Source organism: Nylanderia fulva, unplaced genomic scaffold (genome assembly GCF_048542155.1).
Source record: "Nylanderia fulva isolate GAGA-0341 unplaced genomic scaffold, ASM4854215v1 Scaffold4, whole genome shotgun sequence".
NCBI classification, from domain to species: Eukaryota; Metazoa; Arthropoda; class Insecta; order Hymenoptera; family Formicidae; genus Nylanderia; species Nylanderia fulva.
In genome coordinates, this window is record NW_028190476.1 from 406083 (window position 1) to 431159 (window position 25077).

Sequence of the window (25077 nt, forward strand, 5' to 3'; positions counted from 1 at the left end):
TCTTCCAATTAAATAACTCTCTGCGGGAAAAAAAGTATATATTTCAATCATCGAAATAAAAAAGATAAAATGTAGACGAAGAAGAAGAATATATTTCTATTTTTTCTTTCTTTTCAACACAAAAATGTTTTGTAAAAATATTTTATTTTGCACTTTTATGTAAAAAAATGTTTATATATAGGTTATGTAGAAAATAATAAAAAAATATAAGGTAACATATATATATATATATCAAATTAATTTCAAAATCCAGTTTTAATTAAATATAATGAAATAATAAAAAAAACAAAAGAACATTCTATTTCTAATATATCTTCAATTATATTTATTATATATAATAATTAAAATAAGTTAAGCTAAAGGAAATCGAATTCTATATATATATATATATAATAACAATAATGACGTATAGACATCGCGCGATACACGTGTTCATTATTTCGCGCTACACGCGTGTTTACTATGTCGCGCTGCATGTGTGCTATGCTATACTTTTATACTATATTATTAACGAAGTTATTTCGACAAGAGAGGACCATGAGATCTTCGCTCTATGACGACGCACGCAAAATACTAGGGAGTAGTAATAGTTTAATTAACACTCCTATATATATATGACATAATGATAAGCGGAACATATGGATCATCGCACGAAATAGAAAATAAGCGACAATAAATATATATGAGCGACGCAGAAAAGGCGTGGTCGTAAATTATTATATATAGTTTAATGACGTGTTTTTCTTTATGTTACATATTTCCGCATGACAAATATATATATATATATATATATATATATATATGCATTTATGCGACTAATGGAAAATTCATCAACTATGAAAAACTCAACAATATATTATATATATTATATAACTTTAAGATTATTTAATTATTATTATATATATAGATATATATAAAATACAAAACAATTAAGATTAGCTCTCATTTCCTATGATTTTATTTTTATAAATAATTGGATAATTGATTTTTTGTTATATACAGACTTTCATTAAATAATTATTTTGTAAAGAAATATATATATATATATATTTTAAGTATATTTTATAAAAATAATAGTGCATATATATTTATTAAAATTGATAAAAAATTTTCTGTAAGCTCTTGCGAGAGAATTACTTAAATTAGATAAATTGCACATTTTATCTGTTATTATTGCGACTTAGATTAATTATATATAGCAACAAAAATTTTTATATATATATATATTCTCAATTTATTTAAATTACATTTATGCAATAATAATATTGTATTGTGCTGCCATCTCATACTAGTTCAGTTACGTAAGATTTATTTGTACTATTTTATCGATAGAGTACATAAATGTCAGATGTAGTACCTCGATTTGACGTAAAAATATGATGGCAGCATAATACAACGTCTAACGTGAGTTAACCTAATAAAAAAGTCATGTGTAACCACGTGTAGTTGTGCACTAGAGTGGAGAATATTAATTTATTATTACTATTCATCAATGAAAATACATAAGCACAATTAACTGTTTTTGATACGTAAATCAAATTTAAAAGAAAAATGAGTTTATTTGTTATAAATAGGTAGATAAAATATATTTCTTATTAAACGATTGTTAAACAATAACAACCTTGTCTACAAATTATTTATTAATTTATATTTAATGTAATATATATGTATTTTATATAGGTATGAGGGTGAAAGCAAGGAGGAAGTTGAAAATGAAACAAATTATTTGGATGAATTGTTGAAGAGAATAGAAGAACGTAAAAAACAAAAAGTTGCAGCAAATAGTAAAGTTATACCAAATGTGGATCAAAACAATTTAAATAAACATCAGAAAAAGAGAAAGAAATCTTTACTCAATACAGATGAAACTAATGATTCACACATTAAAGTCAAAAGTGAGAACAATGAAAAAATTAATGAACAAATTGAACAAACAGAAATGGTCAAAGCATCAAAAAAGAAAAGAAAGAAGAAAGATACTGAGAGCACACATACTGCAGCACAGGAAAATGAAGAATCACAAGAAAAGGATAATAATTTAGTAAATGGAAAAGAAGATAATGATACTACAAATATAAACGAAGAAAAAATTGTGCAAAGTAATTTTGTAGTGTTAGGTGCAAAATCTAAAAAAAAGCAACGTGAAGTTAAAAGAATATTGCCAGACTGGCTGGCACATCCAGAAGTTATATCGGCTGATTTGAATAGTGGACCTAGTTTAGAAGAATTTGATTCAATTTTGGATGCTAAATTGATAGAAGCCTTAAGAGCTAATAGCATTGTTAAATTATTTCCAGTTCAATCCAGCATAATAAAATGGTTGCATAAGTGTAACATGGATAGGAAAATAGGACGGTGGCTGAGAGATACATGTGTATCTGCTCCTACAGGCAGTGGTAAATATCAACAATAAATAATATTTTTGCATAATATATGACAATTAATATATATTAATTGAAAAGACAAAATGTACTTTTGTTTTTAATATTTTTTTGTATTTTATTACAGGTAAAACCCTGGCTTATGTATTACCCATTGTACAGGAATTGCAAACACGATTGATACCGAAGATACGTTGTCTAATTGTTCAACCAGTACAAGAATTAGCTGCACAAGTTTACAAAGTAATGATCACTTATACATCTCATACAAATTTAAAGGTGGGCCTGCTTTCAGGTGCATTTTCGTTTGAACAAGAGCAAAGTAATATAATTAAGAAAAGTATGTATTTATTTTTAATACTTATAACAAAAAAATTACATTATTATATAAAAACTTAATAAAAATATTATTACAGACCCAGATATCTACACTAAAAGTACTTATATGATTACAGATGAAAGAGAAAAATATTTATCCATGGTGGATATTATAATCGCAACGCCTGGTCGTTTAGTAGATCATATATTAAAGACACCTGGATTTTCCCTTGATTCTCTAAGATTTCTTATTATCGATGAAGCCGATCGTGCAGCGGAATGGATACAGTATTTACCTGAACCTCACTCTCGTCCTTTTATTTTAACGCTTGAAAATATACATTCCAGGTTAATTTTTTTTATAAAATAATTTTAAAGATATATTTGAATATTATATTTTCTGGTATAGAAGCAATTTCTTTTAAATTTTTTTCAAGACAATATAATGATTATTTTATGCACAAATAACAATATTAATTTATTAATTTTTTTACAGTAAAGTCATACCAGCTCAAAAACTATTATTTAGCGCAACCTTATCGCAAGATCCTGAAAAGTTGAACCGGTTGAACCTTTTTCAACCAATTCTGTTCACGACTGTTGTGACCGACAAAGATACGGATGTAAATTTGGATAAGATCGCGGGTGATTTCGTCGGACGTTACACGAGTCCGGGGGAACTGACGGAACTCGCGGTGGAATGCATTGCCGAATACAAACCAGTTGCCCTGTATCAGCTGTTGACGAGGCACGATACCATTTCCAAGACTCTCGTCTTCACAAATTCCGGACATACCGCGCACAGACTGGCGCTTTTGATGCAATCACTCTTGTCGGAACGGAATGTCGCAGTCGGAGAATTGTCTGCTCAACTCGCGTCGAAGCAACGCGAAAGTGTTCTCAGTAAATTCGCAAGCGCAGAGATACATGTGTAAGTTTTCTGTTTTTTCAAGATAAAATAATTCTGAATTTTATAGGACATATTTTTTTTTATTTTGAGATTATGTTTTAATGCTAATTTTCTTTACTAAGAAAAAATATGTATATAATAAAGATAGATTTTAATCTTTTTTCGAAAGTAAAAGAAATAATTTAGTTTTAATATTTTTATTAATCTTGATTGTTTTATTAGATTAATAAGTTCAGACGCGCTGGCTAGAGGTTTAGACATTCCGGATGTGCAACTGGTTATATCTTATGATGTCCCGAAGCACATCAAAGGCTATATACATAGAGCTGGAAGAACTGGGCGAGCTGGTAAACCGGGCGTTGCAATATCTATACTCACGCCGAATCAAGTTGGGATATTTAAGCAAATGTTAAATGGTGCACATAAACTCGTGCCTAATATCGAGAAAATGGAACTGAATACCACGGTGAACGCGGTCAATTATCAGAATCATCTTGGAGAATTAAAGGAAATTCTTGAGAAAGAGAAGAATGAGAACTTGGAACGAATAAAAGCCGTTAAACGTAGACGTCTGACAAATGTGATTAAGCAAAATGAAAATTAAAATAACTTTTTGCAAAAAAAAGTATATATTCCTTTTCTGTGTAAGCTGCTCCGTGCTACTTATACAATTATTATTCGAAAAAGTTTGTCTATCGATAATAGTTAATAGTAATAACTTATTTAATTGTTGATGTTAAGCTCATTTACACGCTGAATAAAATACAGAAACGTATACAGATAATAGGGTAACATCGATAATAACATTTTATTGTCTGAGGTTAATAGTACCGTACATCATGCTCATTCCCTATCGTAATTCGTTCTATGAATAATCGCGATATATCCCGTTTCAAACGGTATACTAATTATTACTCCCATTATTTTTTATTCCGTCGAAGGCAAGTATTCACAGTTTTAATTTACAAAAGATAAACGGCACCGTGTTCATTGGACGACGATGCAGACATAAGTTATTTGCTATTATTGCTGTGTAATCTCATTGCTCAGAACTAATTCTACTAAACTTTTCTTTGTTATATTGAACATAATATTACAGAGAAATGCTTTATTATAGCTTCTCAATTTTTAACAGAATTTGTCGATGAAAAATTACATGATGCCTCGAATTTTACAGAGATGACCACAGCATACAATAATAATTATAAACGTACAATATATATATATATATATATCGATATTGAATTACAAGTTACAAGAATGTCACTTTTCAGTCGTTGAATTTAAAGGAGGAAAATTTAGAAGACTAAACGGAAAAATAAACATAGGAGATATTCGTTTAAAAATATTTTTTTCTACATATATATTAATTATGTAGTCTACAAAGTAACGAAAAATAAAAAATAAGAAACATTATTCAATGGGTGTGTGGTTTAACTTAATTAATTTTATAATTTATCATAAATATATTCTATATACGTATAATTTATATATATTTCACTTATATTTAATATTTATATACTTTATGATATTCTTTTATGACTAAATTTTGATTTCTGTACAACAAACAATTGTACAAACAATTGCATGTTTTCTCTTATAGATATCGCATTATTTTCGCATGACATATTTAATTACACAACTCGGACCAAAGTTCGGACACCTTCAAACTTGTAATTCAAACTTCGAGCATGTACCGGAATTGTTACTACAATTTCGTATTGCGCTGTCGCAGTGAACAATTAAATCGTGAATTAAATTGCATAGATACTGAAGTAACCCTTCACTTAGAAATTGTTAATTTCCCGCGAAAACAAGCTTTCTTAAAACACTTCAACATGTGCATAGATTTCCCGTTTAACCAACACACCATTAACATTTCGTTCGTCAGAAATCAGAGGCGGATTACACCAGTGGACTCTAATCAAATTGGTTTTCGACTCTCTTATGAATATGTTAATTTTTTATTGTTCACATGAGCTACGTTATTTTGGATCACTTATATAAATTTGTATGTTTATAACAAAATAAAACAAAAGATGCAATATATATCTGATTAAATTTTCATTAAGAACGATCTCTTGATAATAAAAGTTTGAGTTTTTGAAATATAAATTAGACAATAAATTTCTGTTCTTTAAATTTCGATATTATAAGAACGATTTAATATATTAATATTAAAAGTACTTATATTTTTAATGAAATTTTGCCACCTAAATTGCGAATTAAGATTATTAAGATTCAATGGAAAATAGAATGTCGGATTCAAATATACCATTTAGGGCAAAAGCTTACGATCGTGATATATTTTTTTTTTACGCGAAAAGATTTAATTTACAAAATGAATTAATATAAATGTATGTACTTAGTATGTTTTTATTCTAGATTTCGCATATTTGTAGTTTTAGATCGTAACTTTTTTACTCTGTACCTGTATTTATTAAAAATTAGCAATTAGATTGCCGTGATGTATATGGAGTAGGCAGTGATTTATACAGGGTCAGCAACTTTTTGTCACTTACTGGTTATATTTGACTTTTAATAGGGATTCGAATTTTTAATCGAATTTTTATAGAAAATATATGAGAATCAGATATAAAAGAAGCCATGGGAATGAAAGTATGTATAATGAACTATGAATATAAATTATAGCAAATACGCGAGAAAATTTAATAAACATAATGTTCAAAAAATATTTATTTTATAAAGCTAAGTAACATTTGATTTAATCACAAAATTAAAAGGGAGCAATTCTTGATTTTATTTTACATATTTCTTATTTTCAAAAATAGTAAATGTAAAAAAATAATTTCTATTTCAGGTACTTAATTATTCTAAAACTATAAAATTATTTGAGATTATATAATACATTTGAATAAATTTATATTTTATTAGATTCTCATATATTTTCCATGAAAATTAAAAATTAAATTGAAAATTTATATTAACAAATAAATTTATTAATTTATATAAATAAATTTGTATAAAAGTAAGAGGTTTTTTATAATTGCCAATTTTTACTTTTGCGACAGAACAAAAAAACTGTTGGTGTGTTCAGACAGTTTAAATAGTTCGACAAAACGTCCACTCGAATTTTCGTTGTCTGAATTCTAACGAACGAGCCAGATTCACATTTATTATGATATATATATAATATATATATATATATATATATATATATATATATATATAATATTTATATGTGTAATATATATCTTATGTAACATATGTATATATATATTTTTTCATTATCTCTTTCTATATATATATATATATATATATATATATAAAATTCTTTGTTATATATTATATTCTTTAATAAAATCTTAAATTGCAACGCATACATAAAAATTATTATTGCAATCAATGCATAAAAATTTAGTATTTAAATCTTTAACAGAAAACGCGAACAAAAAGAATAGAATTTTCTACAGGATTTTCGATTAAAATACCTGCGCTAACTCACATACCTCCAAACGTCCAGTATGCTGCGCGGCTCGCGCGAGACTGATCGTTAGTCTCGCAATCGCAATGTCTCGATCTCGAACCTCGAACAAAAATCAGTCCCGCGCGAGACGCGTAGCGTGACGGATGTAGGGGACGTGTTAATCTAATGGAAAGGATAGAGAGAGAGAGAGAGAGAGAGAGAGAGAGATATTTCATCGGGCCCGGTTTATTCTTAGCTATGAAGTTTTGCCGTCAAGGTATTTTGATTGAAAGATTCTTGTATAAAATTCAATTTTTGTCGCATTTTCTGTTAATTGTTTAAATATTGAGTTTAAATATTGAGTTTATATGTATTACATAATTAATTAATATATCTTTATTCATACATTGCAATTTTTATTATCAAAAAAATAATATAATTTCTATGCTTCGCGCACGTAATTATATTCGGTTAGATTAAATAAAATGAAACAAAAATTAATATATAGAGAGGAGATATATATATAATATATATATATATATATATATATAGAGAGAGAGAGAGAGAGATATATAGAGAAAAAATATATACATATATGTATATGTATATATAACTGTACGTAGATACGTATCGTGCGTATAGGCAGTATTTATCTTCCATATTCATTATATGTTACAATCGCGAATCCACCTTCTATGTCACATTATTACAAAATCTATCCTCGTTTGAGGATACATCGAATCGAACGAGTTCTTAAACGCTTACTTCGAAAAAATCTGAAAGTTCACACACACACACACACACACACGCGCACACACACACACACACACACCTGTTATTCTGTGTTATTTACATTTACATGTATTCATTAGTATATATAATATATGGGCGTATGTACATACATTAAACGTGGTCCTATATGATTCATATGTCTCGTTGCTGCATATATGTATTTTTTTTTATACTTAACGCTGATAAACTCTGCGTTTTTATATAGTAGCATATCTTACGATAAAAGGATATTCAATGGGTTTTCCGTAATGAGATTCTGTATATTATATATATATGAAATGTACATTATGTATATATTGCATATATAGAATAAATAAAAAACTACGCGCTTTCCCTCCATTGTACACATCAAAATGTTAAAAAGAAAAATTTGTATTAATGTTGTATTTAAGAATGAAATGATTTGATGAATTAATTTTAAAATTGATTAAATTAATTTTAAAAACAAACAAAAAGAGATAATATAAAATATATTTTCTTTAATTAACTTGAAATAAAGTTTAACAAAATTTTTTATCTTTGTAAGCACTTTGTGACTATAATATGAAAAGATGCGCGATTTTTTATATATCCTGTATATGTTAATTATGTGGAGTGCGCTAAGCTGTGATGTACTTAAAAACTCGCCGGATTTTTGCAAATCACCATCAAATCGCCAAGCCAATTTATATGAAATATATATGTATATATGTAAGGCATTAAGGTATAAACGAATGAGATAAAACAGTGCATTTTATACATATAATAATATAATATTCACATATTCTAATTATATCAGTTTATTTAAATTTTTTTAAATCACATTGAAATTTAATAAAAACTATGATAATAAAATGCCATTTATCTCGTTAAAGGTAATAAAATTAATAATCTGCGAATTCTGTGAAAAAATTCACAGCAAGATATTATAAAAGAAATAATGACGAGAAAAAAAACAGGCCTTTTCTAGCGAGCTTTTAAGCCGAATGAATGTTCGATCTGACGAGACTTCACTATACCGTATTTATTGTCGTGCTCTCCGTTCCCTGCATACAAATTACAGTATACGTCGGCTCATCTAACCGTAAAAGTGCACCGACCGAATTAAGCCGCGTCAATTTGCGATAGTCAAGTGCACATTTAGCCTGCCTGTATCGTGATCGCGACAGATGAAAAATAAAAAAATGTCGTGGAAGACGGCAAAACGGGACTGCAAAACGGACTGCAAAACGATACTAATTACTAATGAAATAGAAATTAGGAGCCTGAGCAAATCTCAAATAAGTCACATCTTTTTATTTGTGAAAATAATTTGTACTTTATCGATTCTCTATATTTTATATCACGATATATTTGAATATTTTTTAGCAGCAATAATAACTACAAACTAGATAGACAATTATTATTACTGCTAAAAATAAGTAATATAATAATTCACAGATTTCACAGCTTATTTCAAGTAAATTAATTAGTTTGCATTATCGCATTTCGAGCAATTCGATTAGAGAAGCTCACGAACTCTGTTCTCATATCTATATATAAACAAGAGAAAATTTTTATATCTATCAATATATTACATAGATAATATACATAGATATAAAATATAAAGAATCGGTGAAATATGAAAATATAGCTCAGACTTCCTTTTTCATATTAATAATTTGACATTGTTAATGTTCACATAGCAAAATTTCAGGAGATTTGAAATTTATTTTTAATTCCATAATAAACACTCGCCTCACAATTAGTTATATTTTCTTTTGTTGATAATGTAAAAGGAACAATTTATATCCTGGAATACTTGTCAATTACAACCCGTATATTTTTAATTCTAAGCGACAAGAATATGAACATTGATTTGCAAGAACTGTGGGGTCGAATCAGAAAATTCGTGCATCATGTAAATTTCTCGATAATTTTTGTGCAATATTTTTCATCAAATACTTTACTAGTGAAAATAAAATTAAATCTCTTTTACAAAAATAACATTTAAAAAAAAAAACCAAATATATCATTCTGCGACTTTTATATTATATATAATTTTCTTCATTCACATATATTTAACTTCTTACACAGTACATGTTAAATTTTTATTCCGAACATCAAATTTTCAAATAATTATTTTTGGAGAAAGATAAAATTGTCGACTATGCCAATTTATAAATCAATGTAATCACGAACTTTTGCGATATGTGAATGTCGACATGCAAAACTCATCTCGCAGTTCTGTACATATTCGCATCTAGACATTGTCTTTTTTTCATGTTCGCTAAGTTGAAAAAGCGTGATGCACGAACTTGCTTGATCGTATTTTACCTACAGTTCGATTAATCGCCGGTTACATTTAAACAAGAGAAAAAGAGAGTGAGAAAGAGAAATAGAGAGCGTCTCTCTAACTCACATGTGTCGACTGAATACCGCACTGACACTGCGTCGCGTATATTTACACAAACTCTGTCAAAAGTTTCGTCATTATCTTTTTGGTCGCATATCCAGATATAGTTATACATATAGACCGAGCATTGATGGTGTGTGTAGCCTGGAGAATAAACAGAAAAAGAGAAAAAGAGCTAGAGAGGAAGAATCTCAGAAGAGATCCGTTTCTCTCTAACAAAAATTGCACAGACACAAATGAGAGAAACGAATTTTTTTCTGATTCTTCCTCTTTTTTTATATCCCATTTTCTCTTCTTTTCTATCTGACATTCACTAACGAAGTATTGTGAGTGTAGGACCAGCTCAGTTTATATATATTATGCCTATAATCGCGCCGCAGTGATTACACCTGATAGTATCTAAAAATCCTTGTTATATCGAAGGGAAGACCTATTTCTTTTTCTTTTTTTAGCGTGGATTTTGTACCCTCCGCTCTATTCTCTTGACTCTATTCCCATCACGAGCCTCAAACCCTCGAACAATGCTATGAAAACACTTTTGGAAAAAGTGAAAGCTAGAATTCGATTTCGTCAATTAATAGTATTTAAAGTGTTAAAACTACAAGTTAAAATAAAAATTAAAACTTAATACGATTAAGTTCTTTGGATTTGTTAAACTTTAATATATTAATTTTTTGTAATTATATTATATTTTCTTATAATTGCTTATCACAATTATAATTGAAAAAAGATTACTGTATCAAGTTGAGTCATTTGTAAAATAATACTTTTTTTGAAAGCACCTTCACGAGGACCATTTAAATGATTCGGGAAAAGAGTCATTTTCTCTCTCTTCTGTACATTCTCTCTATTCGAATTTACTCTCGTTTATATTTACAATCATCGCCAGAGGGACTGACCTGCCTAGATAGGATTGTCCTGCACGCACGGCGCGTCCCTTTGCGTTACTTTTAGACGACTAATGAAGATCCACGAGGGGTTCCTATAACTGACCCCTTTGTTTGCTTTTCTAAGTTCATTCATTAATCTTCATTTTGTATTCATAATAACTTTGTACGCAAATGGTGTCCGATTATATCGCGATATATTAATTCTCTTGATGAACAAAATTAAATGTAATGTCGTGCGCATCGACCTGATTAAAGTTATTTTCTTTCTTAAAAAAAAAAAAAAAAGAATAACATTTTTGCATGTGCTTCGATATATTTAGCGAATCTTGATCAAAGTTTTTTGTAAGCTGCAATCTTGTACAAAGCTATCAGATTCTTGGTACAAAAGCGCACAAAGGCAAATTTATAATGTTTACCTTAAAATTATGATTAAAAGATAAAAGGTAGTAGAGCATTTATATAGATGATAGGAGGTAATGAAGATAATAACCAGCCAGTCGATGTCAGATTCCGTCGGAACCAGACTCTTCTTCTCTTAAAGAGATTGGTTTTCTACTTTCCGAAGGTATTAGATTTCGCGATCGATACTTAGAACGGAGCGCGTAATCCGAGAAAGCATTTTGACATCGCAAAAAACGTAAAGTACATCAAATATTGATTAAAGAAGAAGAGTCTATAATATTCAGAGATTCCTCTAAAACGATTACTTCCTTTAAATATATTCTGACAAGCTTTAAGAGAAAATTTTGTTCATAATTAACAGTGGAGATAATCGTCTCCTGTACAATGCAGCATTAAATGTCTCAAGATTACCTTTTGATCTATAATGGAATAAAAATATATGGATATCTTAATATAAATTGTAAAAGATTATATGTATAATTACATTTGATAAAAAATATATAACAATATATTTTCTATTTATTACTGAGTATATAATATTTGATTTACTTTAGCAGATATGTTCAAAATTAGAACAGAAAATAGGTATATGCGATAATAAAAAGTTTCGATCAACAAAACTCTAACGAAAAAATATTGTAGAAATTCATAATAATTAGAAACGTGCGCATATTAATCATAATATAAAAAACTCACCAAGTTTTCAACGTGCAACACATAAAAGTTTTGCAACTCGTGAAATGTTATTTTTTGATCTGTGATGCACTAAAAAAATCACAGTCTTCTAAATTTATCGATTCTCAAGATCGTGGATCTTCATACTCGCCGATTCTATCATAATCCTTTGTCTCTTGACACCGCGATGTCATCTTATAGAGTAGTCGGCAAAAGAAGCAGAAGCAGAATCGCGGACACCGAGGGATGCCTGAAATTCGCGACGTTCGAAAGATTGACCCAGGGCGGCGGAGAAGGCACGGCGAAGGGCCTGTCCGTCCTCTGGCCCTCCTGAAGGGTGCTACCGACCATGATCTGCGTGGTACCGAAATCATCGTCGCTACCGATGAAATCGTTGTCGTCGAAGCCGCCCGCGTGTCCTCGTCTGCCGTTGCTATTGTTGCTCTTCTTCTTGCCCTTCGACAATATCTTCTTACGCGACTTATCTATGTTCTTCATAAGCGTCGTCGGTGTCGTCTTCGCGAACAACTGCAGCTCTAAAGTAACAAAAAAGCAAATACATCCGCGAAATGAGCGTAGTGTTATATTATACGTATAATCAAAGTTATTTTTATTTTAAGTGAGGCACAAATATTTAAAAATCGATTTAAATTTCTAGGATTTATCGATAAGAATAATTAAGTTATTAATTAAAATATTGATAAAAAAAAAAGCTTTTACTGTTATCAATTTAAAGTTATGTATGCACATAGTATTATTGTCGGATGTATCGTAGGATGCATCACTAATCTTGTATTTGAAGCGGGATGTTGGAGAACTGAGAACTGAGGAAACATATTTTTTTGTCATCATATCGGAATTCTCCGTACCTTGCAATCGTACTGAACCATCGGCCTTGCCGAGAGCGTTGACGGACGAGCACACATACCCGCCGAAGTCCCGTTTTTCCAGGGAATTGACAGTAAGATTCATTTGCCGGGAGTAATCGCTCAGCGCGTACTCCGACATTGTGTATTTGTCACTGGGCAGCAGTTTCTCGCCTAAATAGAAAGCGAACGGAAATATTGCGCTACTTTTAATTGCTTGGCTCTTCCACCTGCAGAAATATTTTCCACGGAATTTGATTTCTGGCATAAAAACGATCAGAAATATGACCGTGCAATATAGGTTTGATTGATAACGGTTCAATAAAATATTGTCTATTTAAAAATGTATCTAATAATGAATATTTCCTTTAACTCTAAAACTCAATTGATACAGTTTTTTACGTGACAGTGTACAGCTGATTTATTAAATGTTTAAATTATATTATACGTGGAAAATTGTCTGTTTTACTTCAACATTCGGACGTAAAATTTTTAATTTAATATTAACTCTCAGTTACCTCTCTGGGTTACGTTAACCCATATCAAAAATAATTTTTTCGAAATTTTAGAAGATCACTTTTCATTTTTTCTCAAATATCTCGAGTCGAAGAAATCTGGTGACATTTGTATCGATATATTCTTTTTTCTTACTGTCTGGCGTATCGATTGAAAAAAAAATACTTCAAAATAGCTTCATTATAGATCCAGAAATATAAACAAAAGAAGACTCTGGGTTACTCTAATCTATGATATGGTAAAATAGGGTGGCCAAAAATGAGTGGTAACTGAGGGTTAAAAACATTAATAATAATTTGTAGTAATGTGTAAGTTCTTAATATTAAATATACATATATTTTTAGAAATGAGTAAATACTTGATAGAAAAAAAATCACAAATAGAGAAGAAAAAAGTTTATATTCTCACTCTAGTCAATAACTGCAGCACAAATATACAACGTGCTAAAAATATTTTTATGATTTCTCAATCAAGATAATTATTCTCATATATATATATTCTAAATACTTAACTATCATTTATTATGTGGAAGAAACTACTGTTTTGAAATCATTATACTCGCGAGAAAATGTCATCGTTAATCAGACTTTTTTGAATGCATTGGATTTTACGTCAGATTTACAGAGTTTTTTTCGAAGCAACAGCGCGCGTTTACCAGCAATTCACAAATTTACATATTTGATTAACGCAGGCACCTGGCGAGTAAAAATCTTTCTGTGATAAAACTATAGTAGTAAATGGCGTGAAATGCAGATTTTCAATCTGACACAATTCTGACTTGCAATCAATATTATTATGGTACGTCGAAGTTAACGCTTTAGAAATTGATTGCAGCAATTCTATGGTTAATCAAGAATGCAAATTTGTTGGTGTAATATGATGTAATACAAATTACAAAGTGTTCAATTAGTATCGCATCAAATTTTAACATACTTTTATCAATTTAATTCAAAAGTTTATTCCACCATTCAAAGATATTTGTATTTGAAAGTTTCTATGTGAGAAAATATTTATCTCAGATTAGTAAAAAAGAATTTCTTTCTAAAATTTTTAAAACTGGATGAACGTTTGCAAAATACTTTGTACGAAAGAAATATTAAGTACGAAACAATCTGTAGTTTCTTACCTCCTTCTCTGTACCAAGTATTCATAGCGTGCGGTGACGCTTCGACGTAACATTGCAACACGACGTCACTATTAATCGGCGCAGCCACCAATTGATTCGTCACTTTAATAGCAGGTTGAACTGAAACAATTGCCACATTAAATTGCCGCAATTAACAATACAGAGGTATAGCATCAGATACATTATTGATCTATGTAAAATAGCACGTTACTCCATCATCATTCTTAAATATCGAATAATATTTCACTAGAGAAAGCGTGTAATATTGTATGTCACTAGTAATTTAGCTGAAATATCGAGCATGTATAAAATATATATGTTTTTTAGATATCTTTTACGTTATTTTCGTGTTTTTATTTTTTCATATCAATCTTCCTATTTTTTAATGCAAAATATCAGTTACAAAACTGTTAACTGTTTGATTATTGAAAAGCCAAATGTATATAGTATTGTATAAAAAAAGACATTATTTATAAACGAGCAAAATGAAATTGAACATAAAATAAAATGAGCGAAATAAAAAAATAATAAAGATGTATTTTAAATCCCGAAGGAGACCACGTGCTGTTCATTCAAGAATTAACTGGTTTCGCTGCATTTTGCGCCCGTGCGTCACCACCTACCAGTGGGTTAATATTACATTTCGTAAGCAGAGCGAATTAATGCGAAACCCTTTGCGCTCAAATATTTACACGCCCCGCGACGACGTGGATAAATCGTCAAGCTCGCTGGTTAATTTTGCAACAGCGCGCGGCCGGAAGTTTTGCGCGCGAGAAAAAACACCCTACGCGAGCGGACTTCGGGGGGTTGATAAAGTTTTCATTTGCGAATGCCGTTAGCCAAATTGCACGGTGATTTTTTATTCTTCCGATACGCGCGGTGTAACATTGCGAATGTATGCGCGTATTTCCGGTAATTCGATTGTTTTCCCAAAAGACCGTTATTGACATACTTTCCACGTGGTTTTCTAATAATAAAAATTTCAACTATTTCAAACTGTTAAAAAATGGAAATGTTTTTATAATTATGTTATTATTTAATTATAATTAAATGTTTGGAAGAATGTATGAAAATTTGTGATATAATATAGTACACAAAACAAACTTATTAAAAATAAAAGTTTTCTAAATTGCAATATCGATTAATCAAGATAATCAAGAAAATGAATATACACCTACATAATTATAATAAATAATGTGTATCTATATTAATATGTTGCACGATAATTTTTGTTGGTGTCGACAATGTCGGTCACGATGGTTTTCGGTGAAAAGTTTCTGAATAAAAATTCTACCGTGTAACATAGGTATTGAAAAATGTTTTAAAGTTCAACTCAACCTCATTTCCTATTTCAAGCCTATATCCTTAACCACAGCGCCTGGATTATGGTTTAGCGCCGATATTGAAGAAGCATTAATAATCGACATGATTCTGACCCTAATAATTAAAATATACATTATATCGGCAAGAACGCTTATGCGGCCGAGATAAAATTGACACACATATGCTGCTTTTAAATTTATAATGGTATTAATTATGCAGAATTATTTACGTCATGAAATAAATTTAGCAGACCCAAACTATATAATATTGTATAAAATTTTAAAAATATATTTACGTACATATTTCAAATTACAAAATAATTAAAAAAATCTAAATTTGCACTTTATAATTCTTGAAATTTTTGCTTAGAAATGAGAAAAATATAGCAGATTGTCGATAAAGTAAATTTAATTACACATTGCTTCGATAGCATTGTAATTATTATATGTTTATCCTGTTTCATTAAATAATTAATTAACGTGCTCATCTTTATCCATCTATCCTGTCACACGTGAACTTATGAAGGACGGTTATATACGAGTAATTATGCAGTGACGTAGAGGGATGGATTTAGAGAATTTTAATCCTCCAACGTGATTATCCTTTTAGCATCAAAATCTAAACTTTCATTCAAAAATAGCATTTCATTATAATTTATCCAAAACTTTAATAATTTATTTTTTAAAAATAACGTTTTACGCCTTTTTCCAAAAATAATTAAAAAAAATGTTATTCTTTAGAATTTATGAACGACGGCGCAAACGCTGTTTGGCAATTTCGAGAGCAGAAGACAACCAAGGATGATGTTTGAGCACTCTGACCTGCTAATGTATGCAACGCGACGACGAGGGAACGACGGCTAATTAACGGCCGCAGCGCGACATGATACTTACAGTGAACATCAACGGAGTAACGCTTGCTGACCGTCGGCGGCACGTTGTTACTGGCTATGCAGAGATACGTTCCCATCTCTGCCCGCTGCACCCCCGTCAATTCCAACGTCTCACCGACGAAGGTTTTCAGTACTGCAATCAAGAGAATCAATATTGAGAAGCTTCTAATTAGGTTCGTATATATGTTTTGCAAAATATACATTATAAGAGAAACAAACCAATCTGTGACAGTTTACGTCTACATTCTTTTAACTTGCATTTTTCGGTTTTATACATCTTAGGAATGAACATAATCAATTTCGATACTTTCGAGTAATCAACTTTGCTTTTTTTTAAAGAATAGGCATTTTTAATAACTTTTATAATGAATATAAGTTTTCTGATGAAATTTACTAAAATCTTAAATGAGTACTTATAATCATCTACATAGAATTATTCTAATATATATTTTTCATAGATCAAGATATATTTTTCAAAGCACTGAGATAACATGACAGAATTGTGTTTGAGATATTACACTGAAATTTTTATGGCGTGTACCGCGCTGAGATCACCAGTTTCTGTTAAGAAACTGTCGTAGAAAAAAGATGAGCATTAATATCGAATTGCAGAAATATTTTTACGTTTCAAACTATATTTATACAAAATAATTTAATGAAAGACAGACATTCGACATTTGTGATTGAATAATAAAAATTGAAAGAGAAATGCAAAAAAATGTGTCTTTAGTAGTCTTTAATTTACGAATGACACGTATAAGTGTATATTTCCTTGCTGTACAATACCTTATTTCTTTTGAACACCGAAAAATTACATATAATGTTCTAAATAATAATTTTAACAAACTAACAAAATTTTATGAATCATTCTTTAATTTTTTCTAGTATAATATTTCCCACTTTGCACATGAATCTTAAAAAAATGTTACTTATTTCAAACGTCTTAATTAGAGTTAAAATAATGTTCGCGTATTTATTTGAAATTTTCTGCGCTCTCCATTATCCAATGAATATAAAAAAAGTTACGTCCAAGAAAATCTCGTCGTTTAAATTTTCATGGAATACAGTGAGAGTCAAGGGTTCGTTGTTCCTCGGAACATTGAATTTCAAGCATCGTTACTAAAGGCATGTTGTAAAAGTTTACAACATATCCAAGCCCGCAATTCCCCGAAACCTTCGAACTCGTCGTTTAGTCGTCGACAAGGAGTCACGTCGTAGCGAATGACGGATTCGCGAGGTGAGAAGATCGTGGATTCCCCGTTTCTCCTATGCATTTCATCTCTCGCGATATGCGAAGAGACGAGGCGGGAAACGGGCGACTTTTACGAGCCCTCGCTCACGCGCCATCGTTCGTTATACCTCGCCCTTTCGGATCCGTCCCGCCGATCTCGAGGTCCTCCCCCGCGTTTAACGAGACTCAACCCCGAGAGTCCTCTGGGTGTCTATTTTTACGACGCTTCGAAGATCAGACTGACACGAGCGAACGAACGGGCGGGACAAGGTAAAAGTGACAATCGTAGGGCGAAAACTGCACGAAGCGACGATTACGATCGGAGAATTTCTTCTTTTATGTCTGCTCCATCTCCACCCACCTCGCACTTTCCCCATCCACTTTCTTTTTCCTTTTCTTTCTTTCTTTTTTTTTTTTTTTTTTTCGCGCGAAAGCTCCTCGGTTGATCTCTCGAGCGAGAATGACGCTAAGAGGACAGGTCGTCGGGGATTCGGAGATCCTTCCGGCAGGATCGTTGCTTGTACACGGAATGTACTCTGCGTAGCGGATCCGGGATTACCGGGGTGACGTGGGCGGATTGCTTGTAAGAGCGGTCAATAAGTGCACTTTAACTCGCGAAGAACGACAAGCGGGCCCGTCCTCGACATCGCGCACGACGGTCGTTAACCCTTGTAAACTTTAATCCCTCCGGGAGGGATTAATCGCGAGGACGAGTTTACTTCAAGTTTATGAACTAGAACAATTCTTCTACAATTTCTCCCAATCCGCGGAACGTGCTAAATAAATCTTTGTGAAATATTTCTGTCAACGTGAAGTTTCCGTGACGTTTCGCCTCGCGGAACGGAAATACGCACCCGCTGACATTTCGACGATAATGGGCGACGAGGGATATCGAGACGAAAGAGGAATATATATATATATATTTATCGATTTATTTATTTTGCGATTTAACTTGGCGCCGTAATTTATGGTTTTAGACATACACCCCCGTGTGCATTGTAGGGGGAAGTGTGCTTATATATTTGCCACGGGGCGCGTAAATTACCATTCGCGCTGTAATTAATTACCGGCGGGCCTGGCGAGCGCGAGAGACGATCGATTATTCCGCGCTGATGCGCCTCGACACTTTATCGCTCCGACACTTTTCCAGCCGCGTCGGCACGACCATCTTAATTAGAGAATCGGCGGAATCATCGTTAGCGCGAATTGAGACTTCCCGAAAGCTTTATGCGTATCGTTGACTCCCCTCGAAAGAAATCCGGCCTATCGAAATGAAAAAAGTAGATATCGTTAATGCTACCAAACGAGCACGTCACAGATACGAGTTTCGTATATATCGAATTTTTTTTATATCTTTATGTCAGGTAGCTTCTACGTTCGTTTTTATTAGCGATAAAATCAAATCTTTAATCTATACCTCATATTGTGTATACTCCTATAAATTATAATGCATATTTCATGTAATGCCAAGCGAAAAATAATAAGTCACGACTGATATTGATGCCCTTTCAAAAAGGTGAATAATAATCGATAATTATAAAGAAAAATCTGGTTGAAATGTCAAAGATACGAACATGGTAATTAAATGCTCAAGTAATATTGAAAAATGACATAGCTATAATTGTTTAGACATTTTATCCAATTGATGAGCAGCTACTGAATATAAAATAAAAAAGTATGCTGGAAGAGAAAGAAAAAAACATCGTCGCAATTGATATTAAATATACGAAGAATATAGAAAATTGCGGACAATTTATTTCTGTTATAGTATAGTAAAGTATAGTTCCTATAATATTTGATGCGTTAAATAAATTATCCTACATTTGATAGTGGCACTGAATCACAGCATTTAAGGATCCAATTCAATAATAAAGCTAAGATGACCGACATCAAGAAGGTAGAAGCCGTGTCGGCATACACGTACGTCAACTATGACCCTGTTTCTGCAACATCTACGCTTGCTTCACAGTTAGGATTTATCGTTCAACGTGTACCCTATATCAGGTCAGATGTCAACACTTGGAACGTGCGAATCTTAAATTCGAAACTCTAAAATGCATAAGTCCAAATCGACTTACTTTACATGAAAAGAAAAAATATAAGCGGAAATATTTTAAGATTTAAAAAAATATACACTTTTCTACTTTTATAAAACTGAATGAGAAATTGTTCGATCAAATGGCGAAAATTTTGACAACTAACCTAATACAATTCTGATTAAAAGTGCAACGTATTGATAATATGATAATAATAATTGTGTAGGAAAATTAGTGCAAAAAAGAACTTGATTAACGTGTAATCGAAATTTGTTTTTGCTTTGTGTATAATAACATCAAGCACATAATTAATTAATTAGTGTGAGTTCAACTAGTGAAATGTTACATCAAAGTTTTCATTTGATTAAATCGAACGCATTAAAATTTCGAGCGCGTGCCTATTACACTGTTTTTGCATCTCAATATAACGTTACATTGTCATTATTATACTGAAATCAATTAGTATCGTTGAAATCGAGAATATAAAATTACCAATAAATAATTTAAAAAAAAAACACGTAATTGGCTACATGATACTAGGGTTATAATGAAAAATGAGCACAAAGGAATTCACCGAAATACCCTATTACTGTATGTGATGGTAACATAATACGAGATAAATTAAACTAGAAATTTAATTATCCTTGTGTATTATATGACAAATATAATTATATAAAAAAAGTTTCCGAACTTGCAAAACTTTTTGCAAATATTGTAATAGAGAGAATAGAAATTTTAAAAAAAATTTTATATAAATGTTTTCTATAAACGTTATAAAATGTATAAAAGGGAGAGCGCTGTCTTTGGAATAATATGCTATGTATATAGTATAAATAAATCCGGTTTACACATTGTGCCCAGTTCGTATTCCAGACGAACGTAATTTGCACTATTTGACTCTGTTGAATTTGTTATTATTCTAGCGAGATATATAGTCATCTTGCCGAATACATTCACAGAACATGCGGTTTCAAAGGAATCCCGGATAACTCGATTTTACTAGAATACCGAATTCTGTGAGACTCGCGATTCAAAGCATATTCTAAAATATCAACGGTAAGTGAATGTAAGTTCATCAGAGCGTGGACCGTACAGCAGTTTGCATGTTACATTTTGAGTTCGGTTATATTTGAATCCATTAATGTATTCGCTAATGCATATCTATTGAATGCCTCTTACATTGTGACGAACGTTAATTATCATTTACGATAATGATATCAAGCACAGTGAAGGCTTTAAATGTAATTCAATTCCAGATAGATCGATCGAACATTATTATTATTAATATTAAAATTTCATATTATTATTATTATTATTGAAATATTATAGTATGATTAAAAAGGAGAGTTGGCGCAAATATATTTTCATTTTTAATTAAATAGTACTATATTACTTTCCCTTTTATCATCAGAATTAAATCCTTTAATATGTTCGATTGGAAAGAATTTTGCATTGAATTATAAAAACACAATTTTTATATAATCAGACTGTATTAGAATCATCTTACAGATATAGAAAATTATAAGACTGAATAAAAAATAGTTACGTTGTTTCTGTCCATCTTCTCTGAGAATGATGTTACGACCGTCCTCTCGTTTCCAACTGACAATAGGCTTCGGTGAACCGGTGGCGACACATCGCAATCTTATATTACCTCCCTCGTGAGTAACCATTCCATTTGCAGTGTCATCGTCCATTATATCGGGCGGTACCACTACTTCCATGTATCCCATCTGAAACAAAGAAACAGATATCGCATGAACATTTTGAATTGAGATTATTATTATAAGCTTTATTCTTTTCAGAAAAAAAATAGACTACATACACTATAAAAGTTATAATATATATATTTATTCAAAAGAGCAAATTTAAATGTTTACGTCTTAAAAGTTTTAATTATACATACTGTATGTAACTTAAGTAAACTATAATTCTTGAACTTCTAGCTTATATAACAAGGAATGAGTCTAATCATTACATATTTAAAACTTCAAATTGGAGAATCAATCTGTTTATATTAAACGTTGTCAAAGAATTTCTATTATCGTGTCCTTTAATTGCATAACAATAGTTGAGTTATCTCATTATTAAAATCATTTCTATCAAAAGGATAAGAACAGATTAATTATATTTTAACGTACTATGAACGCGAAGATCAAAGAGTTAAGAAAAATCGAAATTTCTTTATGCGGGATAAACAGCCCGTAGAGCGACCATACTAATAAGGCGGTCTGACAGAGACAAGACTCGAACTACTTGCAGTAGAAAACGCACACTGTTTTACGGTCCTGTGCACATATACGATGAGGGTATCCTCGCACGGGTCTAATATGTGGGAGTATAGAATTTACTAGAAATGAAATTGTACACGTATCCAATTCAATTCAATGAGATCAACATGCAAGAAAATATATAATTTACAATGAAATTAGTACTTAAATTTTCTGGTACACGAAACGATATTTCAATATAAATAAAGATTAAAGTAAAGTATTATTTAAATTCTACAGTTAGTATTGTTAGCAATAACGTACTGCAAACGTAATTTTTTTTTATATTTTATTTGGCGTAAACATATAGAGATGAAAAATAAAATTCCCTAATAATTAACGAAAGTCCGAGCCTTGACCGCGCATGTGATTGAAATAAAAATTTATTGTTTTTCAAACATTTGATTGTATTTTTTGCAATAAAACAATAAATATACCGTATTTGTGTTATATCTGCTCTTTTCAGTAATCTTTATGATAAATCAACATGAATAATTTTTTTCTATAAAAGAGTGTAAAAAATTGTTCTAATTATAAAAGTAGAAAATGTGACATCTTTATTAAATTTTATTGATTAAAAAAGTGTTGTTTAGTAGGCTTCTATTAATTAAAAAGTTTTTAATATTAAAATTTATATTGTTTTAATGGATCAAATTTCAAATATAAAAATAAAATAACGATAAAATTAATGAAGTCGCCAGTGATGAGTAAAACCATACAAATTTATTGCGACAGCAGTAAAATTACTAAAGTAATTACTTTAGTAATTTTACTGCTGTCGAATCAACATCTTGAAAGTTACACTTGAAAAGGACCCGTACCTAAGGGTCGAAACGTAGTGTTTCTAATTAAATTGTACTGGCCAGTTAGGTCGAAATTTCAATAAATTTGTATAAAAATAAAAACTTCTTTAATAATTTTATACACAAAAATAAACTTTAAGGCTTATTTACATAAGAGCAAAATTTCTTATAAAATTCGAACAGAATGCAAGTAATTTAAGAATGAACAACAATTAGATATAATAATGAGCTAATGAGATTACAAGAATCTATAATAATATCTCGTATGTGTACAATGTTTAGCACAACTCTATCTTTTTAATCTGACGACCTGACGATGACGAAATTAACGCAAGACGTCAGTCACGCTAAACCATATTAGAGAGTTTTGTGGCGTACATTGCTGTGTAAAAAAAGCACCATTTTACGGCCCAAGGCACGTACTGGTCGAGTAGGAGTGACGGTCGCCGGTGCGTCACGGATTAACGTGAAATTTACTGGTCGTGGTGCGGTGCACACATCCTACGGAATTCAATGCGACCGGCAAAGCGGGAAACCTTCCGATGCAATATACGGCCCTGCCGCGAGATAAAGGGCCCAAAGTGCTCGTCGTGGTGCAAGCGGAACAAACGGTAGGCGTGAATTCAATAATATATATACATATATATGTGTGTGTGTGTGTTTATATGTATATATGAGAAAAGAAAAGAGGTTAAAAAAGAGAGACAAGAGACAGACCAGGTGAGAGGTCTACAGATATAGAATTATATGTGTATATATATAGGAATAAACTTGATATGTACATAAAATTAATTAATGATTTTATTAATGTAGTAAATAATGTAGTAAATAACTCTCTTTTTTATCGAGCTTGTACTCTTCTTTATATTTTAACTGATAAAAAATGTTTTTTTTTTTTTTTTTAAATTGCATCCTCGTACTTTTTTTGCAGACTCCGAGCGTTAGTTTACGGAAGAATGTAGCAACTGGCCAGAGATGGTTTAAAGGACGCGCATCTCGAGCGGATAAAACCGCGGTATAAGTAGGACCGATAAATAATCTCGCATCGGCCGACTGTGAGACAATGCAACACACGGGGCTCGGGATTTAAGGCACGATGGGATATTTCGAGCGGCCGAGAGGTCTAGCAACGGAGCGGCAAAGCCGAGATCCTCCTCGTCTCGGGGAAACAGTCGTTCGAAAGCCGTACGACGTGTGCACCTGCCGCACCACCGTCGCCGGCAATAATTTTCCGCGCGCTTTCTCAAACGCGCGTGTAGCTTGAGCTTTGCCGAAAATCTGCATAATTAAAGTTGCCCAACGTAGCGACGTCGAGTCGCGACGACGACGTTATTCCACTGTAGAATGGAATTGCCATGCAATTGCCCCTTTTGCGTCAATATTGTACGCTTATATCACTAAGCTAACTCAAAGACTGTAGAATGTCAATACAAATGTACAAATAATATAAGTAATATGTGTGTGAATAAAAATTATTTTAAATATTTGAAATGTGTATAAATATATTTATTTCTGTTTTCATGCTTTGCACGAGAGGTGATTTATATATTAAATTTGAAAGAACTTTCAGAATTATGGATACTTGTGACAGCTGATGTTTTGTTAAAAGAAAAAGATTTATTTAAAATTTCAATGCAGATGGGAATTCGAGGATAAAATGAAATCTATAACCACATCTGTATATATAAGAATAAATTGTATCTTAATTTTAAGGGGAGCGTCTGCTTTAGAGAATCAAAAAGTAAGATTGAGAATTTTGAGAATTTTTTTGGAAAAACTTTACACACACAGTGAATCATTCTGAAATTTTTAGGCATCTACTATTAAATATTTACAAGTATACAA

At 31.1% G+C, this 25077-nt stretch overlaps 2 protein-coding genes and 1 long non-coding RNA gene across 6 annotated transcripts in view; 2 read left to right on the top strand and 1 right to left on the bottom strand.

Annotated features, from left to right (window-relative positions):
* The first annotated feature begins 1292 nt into the window (after nt 1–1292).
* Dbp73D (putative ATP-dependent RNA helicase Dbp73D) lies at nt 1293–4746 on the top strand. Of its 2 annotated transcripts, none has more exons than XM_085485967.1 (6): nt 1293–1574; nt 1681–2396; nt 2509–2721; nt 2798–3047; nt 3196–3630; nt 3832–4746. In XM_085485967.1, the coding sequence occupies exons 1-6, from the start codon at nt 1552–1554 to the stop codon at nt 4211–4213; spliced, it is 2019 nt and encodes a 672-aa protein (XP_085342093.1). In that variant the 5' UTR covers nt 1293–1551; the 3' UTR covers nt 4214–4746. The 2 variants fall into 2 exon arrangements, with proteins under 2 accessions (XP_085342093.1, XP_029176535.2); XM_029320702.2 differs by having other exon boundaries at nt 1297–1574; nt 2837–3047.
* DIP-lambda (Dpr-interacting protein lambda) overlaps nt 4394–25077 on the bottom strand; it is a 205733-nt gene continuing 185049 nt past the window's right edge. For all 3 annotated transcript variants that reach the window (XM_029320710.2, XM_029320709.2, XM_085485968.1), the window contains 5 exons: nt 21706–21892; nt 16894–17025; nt 14678–14797; nt 13039–13209; nt 4394–12705 (listed from right to left, as the gene is read on the bottom strand). In XM_029320710.2, coding sequence (XP_029176543.1) covers nt 12365–12705; nt 13039–13209; nt 14678–14797; nt 16894–17025; nt 21706–21892 — 951 coding nt within the window. In that variant the 3' untranslated portion in view covers nt 4394–12364. The remainder of the gene's footprint in view (nt 12706–13038; nt 13210–14677; nt 14798–16893; nt 17026–21705; nt 21893–25077) is intronic.
* On the top strand, nt 11416–13795 carry LOC146721874 (uncharacterized). The gene is made up of 2 exons (XR_014925454.1): nt 11416–11657; nt 12371–13795. It is a non-coding gene; the product is annotated as an uncharacterized LOC146721874 (long non-coding RNA).